At 37.2% G+C, this 17,709-nt stretch overlaps 1 protein-coding gene across 1 annotated transcript; it reads left to right on the top strand.

The window, feature by feature from the left end:
• Window positions 1-2,576: 2,576 nt before the first annotated feature.
• Window positions 2,577-15,925, top strand: LOC106868123 (cilia- and flagella-associated protein 418). The gene is made up of 6 exons (XM_014913255.3): window positions 2,577-3,986; window positions 5,182-5,254; window positions 6,188-6,240; window positions 7,783-7,848; window positions 13,011-13,159; window positions 15,658-15,925. The coding sequence occupies exons 1-6, from the start codon at window positions 3,904-3,906 to the stop codon at window positions 15,753-15,755; spliced, it is 522 nt and encodes a 173-aa protein (XP_014768741.1). The 5' UTR covers window positions 2,577-3,903; the 3' UTR covers window positions 15,756-15,925.
• Window positions 15,926-17,709: the final 1,784 nt, after the last annotated feature.

The raw sequence follows: 17,709 nt of genomic DNA on the forward strand, positions 1-17,709 counted from the left end.
CTTCCCATAATTTACTGATACCGATAGACTCTTGTATCTAATTGTCGTTTTCTGCGTCACAGACACTAGCTTCTTTCCTCGAACTCCATATTTTATTCTATTGCTAGATTAATATGCCATGCAAAAACTACATAACTGCACTGTTAAAAAATTACTGAAGTATGAAGCAAAATTTATTTGTATAATTAACCAAATAGGCAATATTTCTCAGTGGCGGTGAGAACTGACCCACAACAGATTTTGAAGTACCCTAAAGTTTAATGACATCTTCCAAAAGCTTCCTCGAATACATTATGGACCTACCTGTTGTTACTTCTAATTACAAATATTTCTATGCAAGTGATATCATATTTCGATTTCTCCTTAACCCTCCCCGCCCCACATAGGTGCCATTTGTAGGCAACGTAAACACCTTAACTCTGACCGAGACGTGACAACCTAATCTCCATCAATATCTTAAATATACACCTTCTCTGCGTATGAACAACACATGAGTAATGCCCTGCTAAGTTTTATAATCCCTTAGATATCTCTCATGGCGAACTTTGCTTAGAATAATGCCAAAACTATATTCCAACAACTATGCTTTTTCTTTAGAATTAAAATATATTTTTGTCTTGATCAGTTGCTGACCTTATACAAAGCTCAAGTACGATCCACACTGAAATGTTGCTCAATTATATAGGATCATGATATCGTTATACACACGAAGATCCAAGTTCATATCGCAAAGAAAACCGCTCGGTTGATCGCCAAAGATTCATTCACTCGTTCGCTGCAGATCTCTCTTACTCAAACTCACTTAAGATATGTAGTAACGCCGTGTCTCGTGCGCATGCGTAGTCCCACGCATGCGTGGAATTCAACATCTAAGCGTTCCCGCTTTTATCATTCTCTTTTCTCGCCAGCCGGCGACGATGGCAGACGTCCAACAGCCTGTCTCCATCATTCAACTCTGGGGACAGCTCACATCAACATTCCAACGTCTCAGCAACTATGCTCTCTCACAGAAGGCGTCTCAACAGACAAGATTAAAGCTGCATATTTTCCACCATGAATAAATATTGTTGTGTTGATAGTTTGGAGTTCTGCGTTCCGTTTATTCTGATTTAATATAGGAAGCCGGTGTATAACCACTATTCCTATAGATACTTGTCTCTCTCTCTGTCTATTTTGCCGTCATTCATTCTGTATTTCAACCAGCACCTTTATCCTAAATCCTGCATTAAATGTACACCAGAGATGTCTTACCGAGATTTATATACCTTTGGGATTTTCTTATCTCCCCCTTTTCCCCTCAAAAATCGATATACCGAAGTTCAAACTATCAACTTTATCAATCTAACCGCTCTAAAAGTGCCTTCAGTAGCGTTGCCTTTCCTGTGATTAATTAATTTTAAGAACATTGTTTGATGGTTATTTTTTTTGCCAAATAAACACACCCACAGCCATATACATACATGTGGGGGGGGGGGTGAATTTGTGTTGCAAGATTCTTGATGTAAAATCGTGTGTTGTAACAGATGTTGTTGCATTTTCGGGATGGTCTTTTTTTTTTTACATGCACTATTTTATTCGTTTTCACTCGTTTATTACTGTTTTTATTCAAACTCAAATCCCATGAGAGAGATGATGGTTTTGGATCTTTCATCGTGAAGAAAATCGACGAATTGCTACCTTTTAGAGCAATAGTTTCTATCTTTATGTGAAGTGCAAACTCTAAAGCAATGTTTAAAACGTATATCAATACATGGCAGTATGATATGAACATTGAAGAAGATGATTATGTCTGTGGATATTAGAGAGAAATAATCTGATTATATACTAGATGCTTTAACATTAGCTGGAATAAAATTCTGAACACAGCTGAGGTTACACAACTTGCTGGGTATTATCAGCCTCAAACACACCTGCCCTGTTCAAGAAGACGTGGCAGAAATATGCCGGTTCTTTCACGAAAGTCTTAAAGTATTTTTTTAGAAGTAAGAAAATCTGCCTCTTGTCGTTCACACACCATAAGGACCTCATGTTGCCCTAGTAACGCACAGGCTAGCACTGTGTCTGTGACATGTCGGGATTCCAAGTTAGTAATCCCGCTTCCCCGTAATTTGTCGTTTGATTTGACTACAGGCCTGGATTAATCGAGGGGCAAAGATGAGCTTCTGGTACCGTGATTTCATTTACCCACAGCCTTCCAAGTGTTATTTGTTTCTTTCTTTATATATATTTATTTAGATGTAAAATAGAAGTAAGAAACGCTATAATTTATATATGACATTTTCCCTGCATTCAAATTTGAATTCGTCTACTGATAAAATCTCTTCAATCTGACCGACAGATATTTTAATTAATTTTTTTAAACTAAACACTTTGAAATTTCGGATACTGGTAGAATGTGTCACATAGAACAGTGTTTACTCTTAACGTTTTTGACAAAATTTTGTATTTTAGAAGTTATTTCGTGTTGAAGTTGTCGTATTTTGGATAATTTTAACCAATCAATGACGTGTATTCAGCTGAAGAAAATTACTGCTGCTGTTTGCGAACAACTTCCGATTCCACTAACGAAACCCTTTAATAACCAGAAATGTTTTTATAGCAACATAAGTTTGCTGTATCCGGGTTGATTTGAGGCTAAATAACAACAAAATTATTACTGAGACAGACCAACGACAGAGCTTGTATGTGATTGCATGACCTGCTAGAAAAAGTAGCCAAACTTTTTTTTTTATATACAGAATAAAAAAAACCCTCTATCCTGTAGAATCCATTATGTCTGGGAAGAAAGACGGAATGGTCACAGTTGGGACGTCATCCAGTAGCTTCCTGAAAAATTTGACCGTCTGTTACTATTAGCTACAACTGTCGAAGTGTTGTACCACACATGACAAATTAATTGTACTAGTGGAAAAGGACCTGTGAACAAGCTCCTAGGAGCTTCAACACGGAAACTATCCAGTATCTAGTATCCAGTCAGACTCAACTTGGGACTAAACAACAAATGACGAAGGGAACAAGACGAGGCAACGAGAGAGCCTTTGCCTGGTCGCTCGAGTTACTGGAAAGAGCAACTAAATCTTCCCGACAAAAAGAAAAATGAAATTTCCGTCTTCAAGAAAAAAAAAATAATGCAAATTTATAATGCAGCAACTTACAAAAAAAAACCCAGCCTAGATTAGTAAACAGATCCACTCCTATTTTATTCAAGACAACACCAGACCACACATCGCAAAAATGATATTTACGAAGCTACAGGAGTTGAAGTTCTCCATCATCCACCATACTCACTTGATCTTGCCCCCCACTGACTACCACTTCTTCCGGAATTTAGATAACTTTCCGATAGGAAAAAAATCTAATTCCGACTATGATTACAAGATTTTATTGACTCTAGATTGCCAAGCTTTTACAGTTCCGGGCTGGACAAGCTACCGCTGAAATGGCAAAAGTGTATTGAGAATATGGGTACATACTTTGATGAATAAAACTATTCCTAGCATTTATAAAACATTGCCAAACATCTAATGAAAAAATCGTCAGAGAGATTTTGAAACCTTAACCTGTCAGCAGTCGACAACAGTGGTGGGATAGACAGACAGGTGGACGGAGACGGGACAAAGAGAGAGAGTGAGAGAGAGAGAGGGAGGGAGAGATATAGAGAGAGAGATGGCGGTAACATGTAGTAGGTGTGCAGAATAAAACATAACTGAACGTGTGCAGCATGTTATTTCTAACGTAAAATCATTAAATATTCATTGCAGCCTCTATAATTGCCTGTTATACTGGAATAACAAGATGTAAGAACTTTAAATGTTAGCAATACAACAATGACGAAATAAGAAAGTTATTTTCTCCAATCAAAATCCGTGTTTTGCGTTTCTGCTGTTGCTAACTGTAAACAACATGGACGACGGCGACGATATTGACGATTTGTTGAATGAAGCCGAGCAATCCTTCAATTCACGATTTAAGCGTCAAAATTGCCGGTAAGCGATCAGAGTGCATATTTTTGTGATCTTATCCAATACGAATCGTATTTTTTGCATTGTTTCTTTGAAATCGAATAAGTATAAGGAAAAAGATAGTATCAGATAAGGGAAATAACTCAAAAAAGACGGGTGACAAGAAAACTTAGTACCTTGTGTGAGCATGTACATATACACATTTTATATCTATATCTATCTATATAGATATCTTCTATTACTTGTTTCAGTCATTAGACTACAGCCATGCTGGGGCACTGCTTTGAAGATTTTTATAATTGAATGAATAAACCTTAGTATTTATTTTTAAAGCCTAGTACTTACTCTAGCAATTTTTTTTGCCCAAGACACACACACACGAGTGGGAATGTATGGTGCAGCAGATCTACCTTTCAGTGCAAGCATAGTAGTCATTGAAATGGCTGGTGTTGTTGTTGTTCTTGTTGCTGCTGCTATTGTTTTGGGAACATATGATATATTATCTCTCATTAAGTTCCCATCAACTTCCCCCTTCACTGCCTTCTCTCCTATTCACTGTAAGCCACCTCCATGTTGAAACAGATTTGATTTTCCACCATCACTCTTTTATCAGACTATTTCTCTTCTATCGATACTCCTTTATCATTCTACCTCTGCTAGTCATCACTCCCTATAAATGTGACTCTTCACTGACATCTACCACTCACAAAGTTACCCATCTTTATTTCTTTTTACTACTCATTCCCTGTTACCATCATCTATCTTTATCACTGTTCATGCTGCTACTCTATTCAGTTTTCTTACCATTAACTAGCATATAACTGTCTCTTCTATTGCTCCTTTCCCTGGCATCCACTTTTATCATTCTGTTCCATATCTATATTCATTCCTTTTTTTTTTTTTTTTCATTCTCTGTGTGATTGTGTATTTGTGTTTCCATGTCTTAACATTGTGCATTAGTTTTAAATGTGAATCATCACACAATCAGTATTTTTTTATTTCCAATTTTCCATAAAAACATGTTCAACCACAGAGAAATTTTACCTTGCTTTGAAAGAAGTGAGGATTCGTAACAGAAAGGACATCCAGCCATAAAAAATCTACCTCAGTAAATTCTATCTAACCCATGAAGGTATTGAAAAATAGATGTTAAAATGATGATAAAGATGAAGCTTGCAAATTTCATCTATCAATAATAGAAATTTTCTTTTGACGACAGTGTTTCCAATATTTCTGTTGTTGATCAACTAGATGACTTACTTGCCGAAACAGATGACATTAAAGACTATAAGGTTAGTAACACAAATTGTTTACTACAAAGAAATTCTCTTCCTTACATTATTTCTTTAACATTTTTTTTTTTAAGCAAACTTTAATCTTTCTTCTTTGGATTAAGAATAATTTGTATAATAAAAGTACTGAGTTAACATGCAGGCTTCTAATTTTTTATCTTTTTTTTTATAATTTGTTCTAATAGAACACCCCAAAAAAGATATAGTTTAATTATTAAAATGACTAATTCTAGATCAGACGATCAGATTACATTACATAACAAAGGCTTTATACCAGTCATTGATTTAAATTTTAAGTTATTCTTTTCACAAATCTCCAGAGTTTGTTGAACCACTACTTAACTCCAAATTCTGATGTATTGAGAGGGGGGAAAATAAATTCCCCTTAGTTTACCAGTCTAAACATCTTTAACAAAACACTTCTCATTTGTATAACGCTAATACTGCTTACACGGAGACTACATACAGCTGAATGGACTGAACTGTCTCGTGGCCAATCAACTTGGACATAACTCAATTTAATTATTTATATCTTTTAAACATTATAAAACTTTCTTCTTAGCTTTATATCTCCGGTACAAATTTTTCAAAAATTGATTATTTTATCACCTGCCATAAATACTGAAATAAATCTTTTACATCACATTTAATGGCTGTTTTTATATTCATTCTTCTGTACTGGTACATGTTACATAGTTCTGAAAATAAATATTTGTAATACCTGTTGATTCAGATACATTTTTTGTATAACTGGATACCTTTCTATTGCAAACTACTCATTTGAGAGTAAAAATTATATCTAATTTTAAAGATAAATTGGTTTAAGAAGAAAAATGTCTCCTGCACTTCTCTTCAATACATGTGTAACATAACTATTACCCTTCTGCACTATAAATATTTTAAAATTACGAACCATTCTTTTATTGATTATAGGCTGATAAACAACAAAAAGCTGTCAACCCACATTCCCTGGATGAGGTAGTCAAGTGAGTGATTCATAATTCTTTTTTATGATGAACAAATAAAGTTTATTTGTAAATTAAGTGTATACAAAAAGGGAAGAACATATTTCCTCAAAGATTTTTTAATGATTCGGTTTAGCTATCAAAATGAACAAAATAAATTCAATAATGGGATAAAAATCTTTTACAAGAATTTTATCAGGAAGCTAGTGTGTAAAAAATTCATAAGGGGAAAAAAACCCATCATTTTTTTATTCCCAAGAATATAATTATTCATTTATATTTATATAAAGGCATTACTACAGAATAATGCCACACACTAGACTTCCCAGTTGAGTTAATTTTTTTTAAAAGGTTTGGTTTTTTTTAAGAGTTGCTTTTCCTCGCATTCGGTAAAAATGTGTTTATTTGGGAAGTCTAGTGTGTGGCATTATTCTGAAGTAATGCCCTTATATAAATAAAAATGAACAAAATATATATAATTCTATGAATTCATTGCCACAAGCTCAACCATAAACCTGTCAGAGAGTGACCAATACTGTGACAGTTTGCTTTTCTCAGCCTGACAAGCAGGAAGCTTAGGCTGAGAGCTGAACATGCCAAGTTGCCACAGGAGATGTCACAGCATGTGGCATCCCAGATGAATGGGAAAATTATACTATCAGGCCTTTCATCATCCCTGGCTCAGGCTGAGAAGGGAAATCTGTGGTGTCTAGGCATACTTTATGACTTCATTAAGGGCAGCATGGCATGGGAGGTGGCTAGCATTATGAAGGCATGACAATGGGTGGAGCCCAAAAGAATCCAGTGGATTGGCTGTGGCATTCGTGAGGCTCAGAGATCGGGAAGCCAAGCCTCAAGGAAACACTGTATACAGCCACTATCAAGCTGAGTGTCAGAATGAATGTTGGCACCACTGTGAGGCTCAGAAGCTGAACTGAAACATGCCAGATGGTGCTGGTCAAGTTGGTACACTAGCTCATCTGAGATCATGCTACACTGGATGATGTCCCATTTCTTTTGATGTCCACAGAGGAGTGACGGGGATGGACGTCAGCAGGACACAGGCTAAGCTGGTTCCATGTTGTATAGACTACCTCATGCTCCCTAATCACAGTTGGTTCAGTTGTGTTTGACAACTTTTGTATTTAAAAATATGATAGATGAGTGGTGGATGATGTGCATATGTATATACATATATATAAACAAAAGCACATTGGTAATATTTTAAAATGCAGAAAGAGTGGAATGTATAACTAAGCTTATGTATTTGTACTGTCTTTCTTTTTCTCTCTCTCTCTCTTCCCCCTCTCTCTAAGAATAAACAAGCTGTTTACTGAAGCATTCAGCATTAAAAACAAACAAGATTGTATTTTAGTTTCATTGCTTGTTAACTTCATGTCTTAAAATAAATGCAACCAGTGAAACAGATTTTTTTAACTATTATATTGATTCAAGTGATATGGCTAAGCTTCATACTTTCATATGTGATTAGAACATTTTGAACATAACATTACACTACTCTAAAAAGAGACTGTGCCATTGAATATATTTTATGTGTTACAGATGTTTCCCCGTCTACCTTGCTGGAAGTCATTTTCCCTGTGGTTTAAGTAACATCTCTAAAAAACTGTATGTATGCTGAAATGTTTTCTTTGATATTTTACAGTCTTGCAAAAGTTTGTTTCATTCCTCATTCATAATTCTATTGAAACAGGTCTTGTTATAATGAAAGGTCAATATAAAGATCCTCGCTTGGGAACAAAAACAAAATTAACCAGCCTGCGGTGGGGGGGGGGGGGGTTAACAAGTGTGTGGAAAACGAATATGAACAAAAAAATGTGTGCTGACGACCCTGGGAGGATGGGGATGGGACTTTCGGAAAATTTACAAGATCCGATTTTTCCATCATAAATTCGGGTAAAATGGATATATATTAATTTTTTTTTTTTTTATTTACGGAATCCCACGTTTTTGGTTATGGAGGATCCGATTCTGAAAAAAAAAAAACATTTCAAAAATCGCGTTTTCCAGTGTTAACAAGTATGTGGAAAACGAATATGCAAAAAAAAAAATCCGCGCTGACGACCCTGGGAAGTGGAGAGGGGACTTTCGAAAAATTCACAAGATCCGATTTTTCCGTCATAACTTCCGGTAAAATAGATATATATTGATCTTTTTTATGGAATCCCACGTTTTTTGGTTATTGAGGATCCGATTCTGAAAAAAAAAATTTTCAAAAAATCGCATTTTCAAACTTTCAATTACCCCCACCTCACCCCTCCTTATTTTTCACTTTTCCCGGAAATTTTTTTTTTTTTTTGCGAAATACGTAGAAAAATACGAAGATTACGAGATTCTGAAAAGAATTTGTGTTTATTTTTTCCATATTCTTAATCTCCGTATTTTCCCACGTAGGTTGATGGAAAAAAAAATTCGAAAAAAAAGTTTTTAAAAACACTTTAATTTCACATGAATACTTTGTCATATTACTGCGGGAAATTACTCTGAAAGAAATCTTTGCAGAAATGTTAGTAGATTGATTGCATTATGTTGTCGCAGTTTTGTGAGATTTGGCTGTTATTTCTAGCATGTAGATAGCCTGCTCGAAGGCCTGAGAGAAAAGTGAAAAATAAGGAGGAGGGGGGGGTAATTGAAATTTTGAAAATGCGATTTTATGAAATTTTTTTTTTTCAGAATCGTATCCTCCATAACCAAAAACGTGGGATTCCGTAAAAAAGATCAATATATTAGCGGAAGTTATGACGGAAAAATCGGATCTTGTGAATTTTCCTTAAGTCCCCTTCCCACCCCAGGGTCGTCAGCGCGCATTTTTTTTTTTTTTTTTTTTTTTTTTTCAATATTCGTTTTCCACATACTTATTAACACCCTGCAGGCTGGTTAATTTTTTTTGTTCCTGGGTGAGGATCTTTATATCGATCAAAACGTGGGATTCCGTAAAAATGGGCATTGTGAAATTCCCCCCCCCCCCCCCTTTCCCCCCAACTTCTTCGATTTTGACTTTTTGTAACCCTAACACCCTAAAACCGTAACCGTAAGTACAGAAATATTTTGAAATTTTTGTCAGAATCACGATGTCCGTATTTTTCCGCATCTTTAGAAACAAAAAATTCTTTAAAAAAATTTTACAAAGATTTTTGGAAATTTTTTTCAGAATCATAATCTCCGTATTTTTCCGCATATTTTGAAAAAAAAAATTCGGCACTGTCATGGTATTAGCTGTCAGAAATGAAAGTAGAAAAATCCAAACAAGGAATGTTACTGCTGGTTTGAGTTGAAATCTGTTTCTTTGGCTACTGACTGGCCGGAGCTATCTGTCTGTCTCTGTCTGTCTCTCTCTCTCTCTCTCTCTCCCTCGTAGAATTTAAACAAATGAAATTCAGTTTAAACTTTATAAATAAATATATTTTTGCATTATTCATTATTGTTTTTAAAAACAAATCACATACACCAATCAGCACCACCAATGACCACCACACGTAATCCAAAGTTGGAATTAATCACCGCGATATTGCCATCGCCACCGCTACAACAGAAAATAGTATTAATTGGCTTAAGAGACATGGACTTTTAAATACCCCAAAAATATGCCCCTCGTGTGGAGCTAGCATGATGGAAGTAGCCAAAAAGTTTTTTTTTCTAATTTGATAAATTCTACGGAAACAAACGAAGGTGGACGAGTGATAGAGAGATAGACAGACAGACAGATAGATAGATAGAGATAGAGAGATAGACAGACAGACAGATAGATAGATAGCTCCGGCCAGTCAGTAGCCAAAGAAACAGATTTCAACTCAAACCAGCAGTAACATTCCTTGTTTAGATTTTTCTACTTTCGCTTCTGGCAGCTAATACCATGACAGTGCCAAAAATTCTGAAAAAAGTTTTTAAAATTATGGAAATGGGGGTGCGGGTGGTAATTTAGATATGTCGATTTTTGTTAATTTTTTTGCCGATTCGTATTCCCCGTAGCCGAAAGGGGGGGGGGGTTAAGAGTGTTTTTTTGGGAGTGGGGGCGGAAGTCTTGCCCAATATATATCCATTTTACCCGAAGTTATGACGGAAAAATCGGATATTGTCAATTTTCCAAGAGTTCCCCGTCTACACATGGTTGTGCACTGGTAGATAGAAAATTTATCTGCCTCTTATCTCTGTAAGCGATCGCTAACAGATTTCCTTTCTGCCGTTGGATTATTTCACCCCTTTTTTTTTAATTTTGCATTTTTTATATCCAACGGCAGCCCAATTTCTACTAGCAATTACTGTAGCACACGTATATGTTGCCACAGCTTCTAAATCCACCGCAAGTTTGACCGAACTAAAACACTGGTCAAAAAATAATATACGGCCCTGGTTATAGTATGGAAGTGATAAATTCCAGACCACATCGTACCCTAGGCCATGTTGTATAAAAACTAAATCCACAGCAGTACCCAGTGTTTGCTTCACAAATTTTCCAAACTTTGATCCCCACCATTTCGTGGGCTTTCCTGGCATATACTGTCGGAAGCGTACCCTTCCTTTATACCCCACCATGCCCTCATCGACGGATAAGTATCTCACAGGGTTGTAAAATGTTTTATATGCATTTTGAACGCAGTCGATGAGGGGTCTTATTTTAAATAAGGGATCAAAGTTTGGTTCTCCACGTACTGGAGTACTGCTAGTGTCTCTCACAAGTAAATACTGGTTCAGTTTCATAAATCGTATTCGGGTCGGCATAACTACAGGGTTTTACCCCCCAGACTTTGGGAGGTCATAACTTTCAGAAAAATGAATATTTTTTAATGACCTCCCAAAGTCTGGGGGGTAAAACCCTGTAGTTATGCCTTCGGGTCTACTGGAAACATACTGATCGCCAAAAGGTCCCTGATTACTCCAGTAATTTGTAATCCTAGGTAACTAATACCCATAATAATATTTATGGCAAAAAATGCCCGTATTTCTTCTATGGTTGTAGGGAAACCGCAAGCTATCTTTTTTCCAGTTTGTTTACATACTGCGTAACAGTTTGTTTCTGCAGTGATCGCTTCAAACAAGCATGCTGGAAAAAATAAGAAAAAGTCTAATGGTTTTGCTTCCTCAAAAAAATTGTTAATAAAAACATTTTTTAAGTCTTTACTCCATTCTGGTGTAAAATTGTCCTCGCTGTCGCCGCTTTCAGTGTATTTAGAACAGCTGGTTTAGGATACAGAAATATCCGATTCATTTTCGTTTACCACGTGCTTTTGTACTTACTTCATTCATTCTCGATATCTCCATATCTTTTGTTGAAAAGCCTTCAAATTCGGAATTACTGCTTGATAACATGAAATTCCTCTCCATTTTCAAAGCTGAAAAAAATCAATGCCGAAAAAATGTGGAAAAAAAAATCTTCCAAAATTCACAGAGTTCAAATATCACGCCAAACAACATCGGATATAATAATTCAACTATTTACAAAGTGAAATCACGTGTTTTTACGAATGTACTACCAAGACTTGTGTTCAAATTTACATTTAAATAACAATGGGTACTCTCGGCCGGCTACGGCCCGGTTGGTCTTAGGAACCATAAAATTTTTCGGCCGGGGTGGTCTTAGGAACCAAAAAACTTTTCAGCCGGCTACGGCCAGGTTAGTATTGAAAGGCTAGCATAGCCTCAAATCTAATAACAGAAACAAGTAAAATAGAGCATACAGTTGATAAAATATATTAGCTGGGACATGAACAATGCAACAATTAGAAATCCAGTTACCTTAACAGTGGACTGATGAATACACCAAATATAATGTTGTTCTGTTCTTGTGTATACTATGTAGAAAGCTGTATTTATGATTTCTATCTGGAAGTCTCATTATAATGAGATTTTCTTTACAGTGAATTTTTTAACACATCATCAACTAATCTATAACAAAACTTCATGTGTATAATACTGTTGCCATCTCAATTTCTGTCCAGCACATGCAAGCATGGAAAAGTGGACGTTAGAATCATCATCATCATCATCGTTTAACGTCCGTTTTCCATGCTAGCATGGGTTGGACAGTTCAACCGGGTTCTGGGAAACCAGGAGGCTGCACCAGGCTCCAGTCTGATCTGGCAGTGTTTCTACAGCTTGATGTCCTTCCTGACCAACCACTCTGTGAATGTAGTGGGTGCTTTTTACATACCACCGGCACAGGGGCTAGAGTGGGCTGGCAATGGCCACGATCGGTTGGTGCTTTTTACGTGCCACCGACCACGTTCGGATGGCGCTTTTTATGTACCACCGGCACAAGGCTCACAACTACAATTTCCATTTGATTTTCATTTTGATGTTGATGTACTTGACTCAATAGGTCCCCTCAAGCACAACAAGTCGCCCTACGATCCAAGGTACTTTTGAATGGGCTGGGGCTGGTTATACGAAACTGGTGTAGGATACAGCCGTGAACTCACTTTATTTGCCGGGTCTTCTCAATCACAGCATATCTCCAGAGGTCTTGGTCTTTCGTCATTGCCTCTGTGAGGCCCAACGTTCAAAGGTCAAGATTGACCACCTCATCCCATGTCTTCCTGGGTCTATCTCTACCCGGAGATGATCATCATGAATATTATGATTGTACTATAAAAGCATGAACACTTAGAAATGGAATTTTAACATCAGAGTATTAAAAATGGTGTTATATGATAGTAACTTGAAGATAAATAATTACAGCTGGTCCAGTGAATAAAGTGTTAGCTTATATGTGAAAACGATAACAATGACGATGATGATGATTATAGAATATTATTTCATTCTTTTTACTCAAGGTCATGTGACAAACTACGTTGCACATCTTGTGACATGAAAGTGTTATCATTTGAAGACTTTGCATGGCTCTCTTCACTTGATTATCTTTTCTTGAGAAATAACTTCCCCAATTTCAAAGAACTAAGATCAAAACTAAAGCCACAAAATGGTTTGTAATATCTTTTTCATTTATTTTTATTTTGGAGTTTTTTTTTAACTATAAAGAAAAAAAGAATTGCTATAACCAGATATTTTTTGCTCTTAAAGAAAAAAACTCTAAAAAGTTAAAAAGATAGAAAATAATTTAACAATAGGCATAGGAATGTCTGTGCGGTAAGTTGCTTGCTTACCAACCACATGGTTCCGGGTTCAGTCCCACTGCATGGCACCTTGGGCAAGTGTCTTCTACTATAGCCTCAGGCCGACCAGAGCCTTGTGAGTTGATTTGGTAGACAGAAACTGAAAGAAGCCCATCGTATATATATATATATATATGTGTGTGTGTGTGTGTTTGTCCCCCCAACATTGCTTGACAACCGATGCTGGTGTGTTTAAATCTCCGTAACCTAGCAGTTTGGCAAAAGAGACCGATAGAATAAGTACTAGGCTAACAAAGAATAAGTCCTGGGGTCGATTTGTTCGGCTAAAAGGCGGTGCTCCAGCATGGCCGCAGTCAAATGACTGAAACAAGTAAAAGAATATGCTTTACTTATATGCACAAATTAACTAAGATAAAGAAATAACATGCAGTCATTTCATATATAACACTTTCAAGGTTAAAACAGGCACTCGTTTCGCTATGCTCATTTATGAACCCTCCTGCTTCTATATTTAGAAAGTATCCAGCTGATCTAGAAATTGTTGAAGATTAGTTAAGGTATTTCTTTGTACAAAACTTCACATAGAAAGAGCATGTCTGCATGAGAAGTATACAAAAGAAAAAGCTGTTGCATTTTGCCCCAAGAGAAGGCAAATAATCTGCTTACTGGCACACAGATCTCTCTCCAACATAATATCAATTGCTAATGTATATAATCACTATATCCATGTTGACAATGTAAAACTAATTTTTTAAAACTTTGCTTATAAGAATATACCAGACTGATTGACCTATTAATTAACCACCATTTCTTATTAACTAAACTATATTCATGTGTCAAAATGTTATCTTTAGTATATTAATCCCATATTCCTTATAAATGTTAACCCCAAATAACTTGCACTGTTCTTAAAGCTATGAAGTGGTAACTAATATTTAAACAAACTAGTGTATAAGGATATTTCCAGAGGCAAAAATTATATTATGATTACAGTAGCAAAATGTGGTTTCATTGAGCTCAGATACAGATGTGTATAAAGTTAAATACATATATTTAAAAAAAAAAAAGAAACAAGGGTACAGAATATTATTTCAGTTTTATATAAGCAACTTCCCATATGATCATTCATTCAGGTTGTTGTTGTTGTTGGCACTCCGTCGCTTACAACGTTGAGGGTTCCAGTTGATCCGATCAACGGAACAGCCTGCTTATGAAATTAACGTGCAAGTGGCTGAGCACTCGAAAGACACGTGTATCTTTAACGTAATTCTCAGGGATATTCTGCGTGACACAATGTAACAAGGCTGACCCTTTGAATTACAGACACAACAGTAATAGTAAGTAAGAGTGAGAGAAAGTTGTGGTGAAAGAGTACAGCAGGGTTCGCCACCATCCCCTGCCAGAGCTTTTAGGTGTTTTTCGCTCAATAAACACTCACAACGCCTGGTCTGGGAATCGAAACCGCAATCCAATGACCGCGAGTCCGCTGCCCTAACAACTAGGCCATTACGCCTCCACTTCAGGTTGTGTACACATTAGTTTAAGCATAATATTAAACTGAATAGTTGTTTCTTTTTTTGTTTTTAAGAACTGGAATATTAACTCTGAATGGAGGGGTTGAATAGTTTGAATCTGAAGCAGCTCACCTCCTAACACCTTTCCTCTACATGCACAAGGCCTGAAATTTTGGGGAGGGAGCTAGTGCTTGACTGGTACTTATTTCACTGACCCTGAACAGATGACAGGCAAATTTAACCTCAGTGGAATTGATCCTTTGGATTGTTACAGACAACATTACAAGAAACCAAGAATAAATAAAAAGTTATTAAAAAAAAAAAAGGACTCTCTTTTACTTGTTTCAGTTATTTGACTGTAGCCATGCTGGAGCACCGCCTTTAGTCGAGCAAATCGATCCCAGGACTTATTCTTTGTAAGCCTAGTACTTATTCTATCAGTCTCTTTTGCCGAACCGCTAAGTTACGGGGACGTTAACACACCAGCATCAGTTGTCAAGCGATGTTGGGGGGGACAAACACAGACATATACACACACACACACACACATATATAAATATACATATATATGACGGGCTTCTTTCAGTTTCCGTCTACCAAATCCACTCACAAGGCTTTGGTCGGCCCGAGGTTATAGTAGAAGACACTTGCCCAAGGTGCCACGCAGTGGGACTGAACCCGGAGCCATGTGGTTGGTAAACAACCTACTTACCACACAGCCACTCCTACACCTATGGGAAAACTTTATTTGAACATATTTTGTGAAATAAATGTGTATGATGTTAATATTTGAGGATTCTAACCATTACTTCTTAATTTTATTTTCTCTACAGGTTCTAGAGCCTATTGTTGTCAGTGCTCTTGGCAAACAATAAACACGTTGTCACTTTTGAAACAACTTGAGACAAAATGGGTTTGTGGTCAGCATTGATTATTTATGATTGTAACAATCAAAAACAACATTCAATCAAGACTAATTGGCAGTAGTACATAAAATTGATGAAAACTTTGTTAACAGTTAAAAAATTTCCTTTTTTTTCTCTTTTGTTTATTTTCCTTTTTTTCAAAATTTTATCAGAATATAAAACATGATAGAGTATAGATATTGAATGTCTAATTTATTTCATTATATATATTTTCTGCCTTTATTATATATGGTGGCTGGCAGCCTTGATAGAGTGTCAGACAAGATACCTCATGATATTTAGTAATACATCTTTACATTCTGGGTTTAAATCTCAAGACTGACTTAGGATAAAACAAGCACCAGTAATATACTGAGAGTCAATTGATTTGCGTATGCATATGCATTTCCCCAATGAAATTGTGGCCTTGTGTCAAGAATGAAAAATATCAATATCTTTTAATATTATTAGTAATTCCCTGTTGGTCTAAATGGTAACATCATCATCATCGTTTAACATCCATTTTCTATGCTGGCATGGGTTGGACAGTTCAGCTGGGGTCTGGGAAGCCTGGAGGCTGCACCAGGCCCCAATCTGATCTGGCAGTGTTTCTACAGCTGGATGCCCTTCCTAATGCTAACCACTCCGAAAGTGTAGTGGGTGCTTTTTATGTGCCACCGGCACAGGGACCAGAGGAGCTGGCATCAACCTCTATTGGATGGTGCTTTATATGTGCCACATTTGGATGGTACTTTTTACGTGCTACCGGCATGGGGATCACAACTACAGTTTCCATTTGATTTGATTCCGATATTGTTGATGTTGACGTACTTGACTCAATAGGTCTCCTCAAGCATGGCATGTCACCCTACGATCCAAGGTACTTTTGAGTGGGCTGGTTATGCGACACTGGTGTAGGTTACAGCTGTGGACTCACTTTATTTGCCGGGTCTTCTCAGTCACAGCATACCTCCAGAGGTCTCGGTCTTTTGTCATTGCTTCTGTGAGGCCCAACATTCGAAGGTCATGCTTCACCACCTCATCTGGGTCTCCCTTTACCCCGGATGCCTTCTACTGTTTGGGAGTGGCTCTTCTTCACACAGCTCTCCTCGTCCATGACCATACCAATGCAAACATCTCTTGCACACCACATCCGATGCTTCTTATGTCCAACATTTCTCTCAGGGTGCTTACACTCTGTCGTGTGTGCACACTGATATTACACATCCAGCGGATCATGCTAGTTTCATTTCTTTCAGGCCTATGCATGTCTTCAGCAATCACAGCTCATGTTTCACTGCCGTGAAGCATGGCGGTCCACACACATGCATCATACAATGTACCTTTCACTCTGAGCAAGAGGCCCTTTGTCACCAGTAGGGGTAGAAGCTTTCTGAACTTTGCCCAGGCTATTCTTATTCCAGTGGTAACACTCTCTGAGCATCCATCCCCACTACTAACTTGGTTACCTAGGTAGCGGAAGCTATCAACTACTTCTAGTTTCTCCTCCAGGCATGTGACGGAGTCTGTTTTCTGAGCATTTGTGGTGTTTATTGCCCCAGTGCATCTGCTGCACCCCTTATGTGTCCATAGCTTATGCTGGGTACATCTAATGGAGTTTCTACCTACACCTTTTCTACAGATCGAGCAGGGCCACCTACCTGAAAGGGTGTGTGATGTGTTCACCTTCCTACTAGAACTTTGGTCTTTGCAACATTGACTCTAAGGCCCTAAACCTTGGTTCCAAACTTGAAGTTTCTTCTCTAGTTCTGGTAGTGATTCTGCTATGAGGGCCAGGTCATAGAGCAGTTTCCAGGGGTAACCTGTCTTGAATTCCTCTGTTATTGCTTGGAGGACTATGATGAATAAGAGGGGGCTGAGGGCTGATCCTTGGTGGGCCCCTACTTCTACCTGGAATGCTTCACTATACTCATTTCCAATCCTAACCCTACAGACGGCATCTCTGTATAGGACTTGCCT

Source organism: Octopus bimaculoides, chromosome 4 (genome assembly GCF_046866305.1).
Source record: "Octopus bimaculoides isolate indiv1 chromosome 4, ASM4686630v1, whole genome shotgun sequence".
In the NCBI taxonomy this organism is placed as follows: Eukaryota; Metazoa; Mollusca; class Cephalopoda; order Octopoda; family Octopodidae; genus Octopus; species Octopus bimaculoides.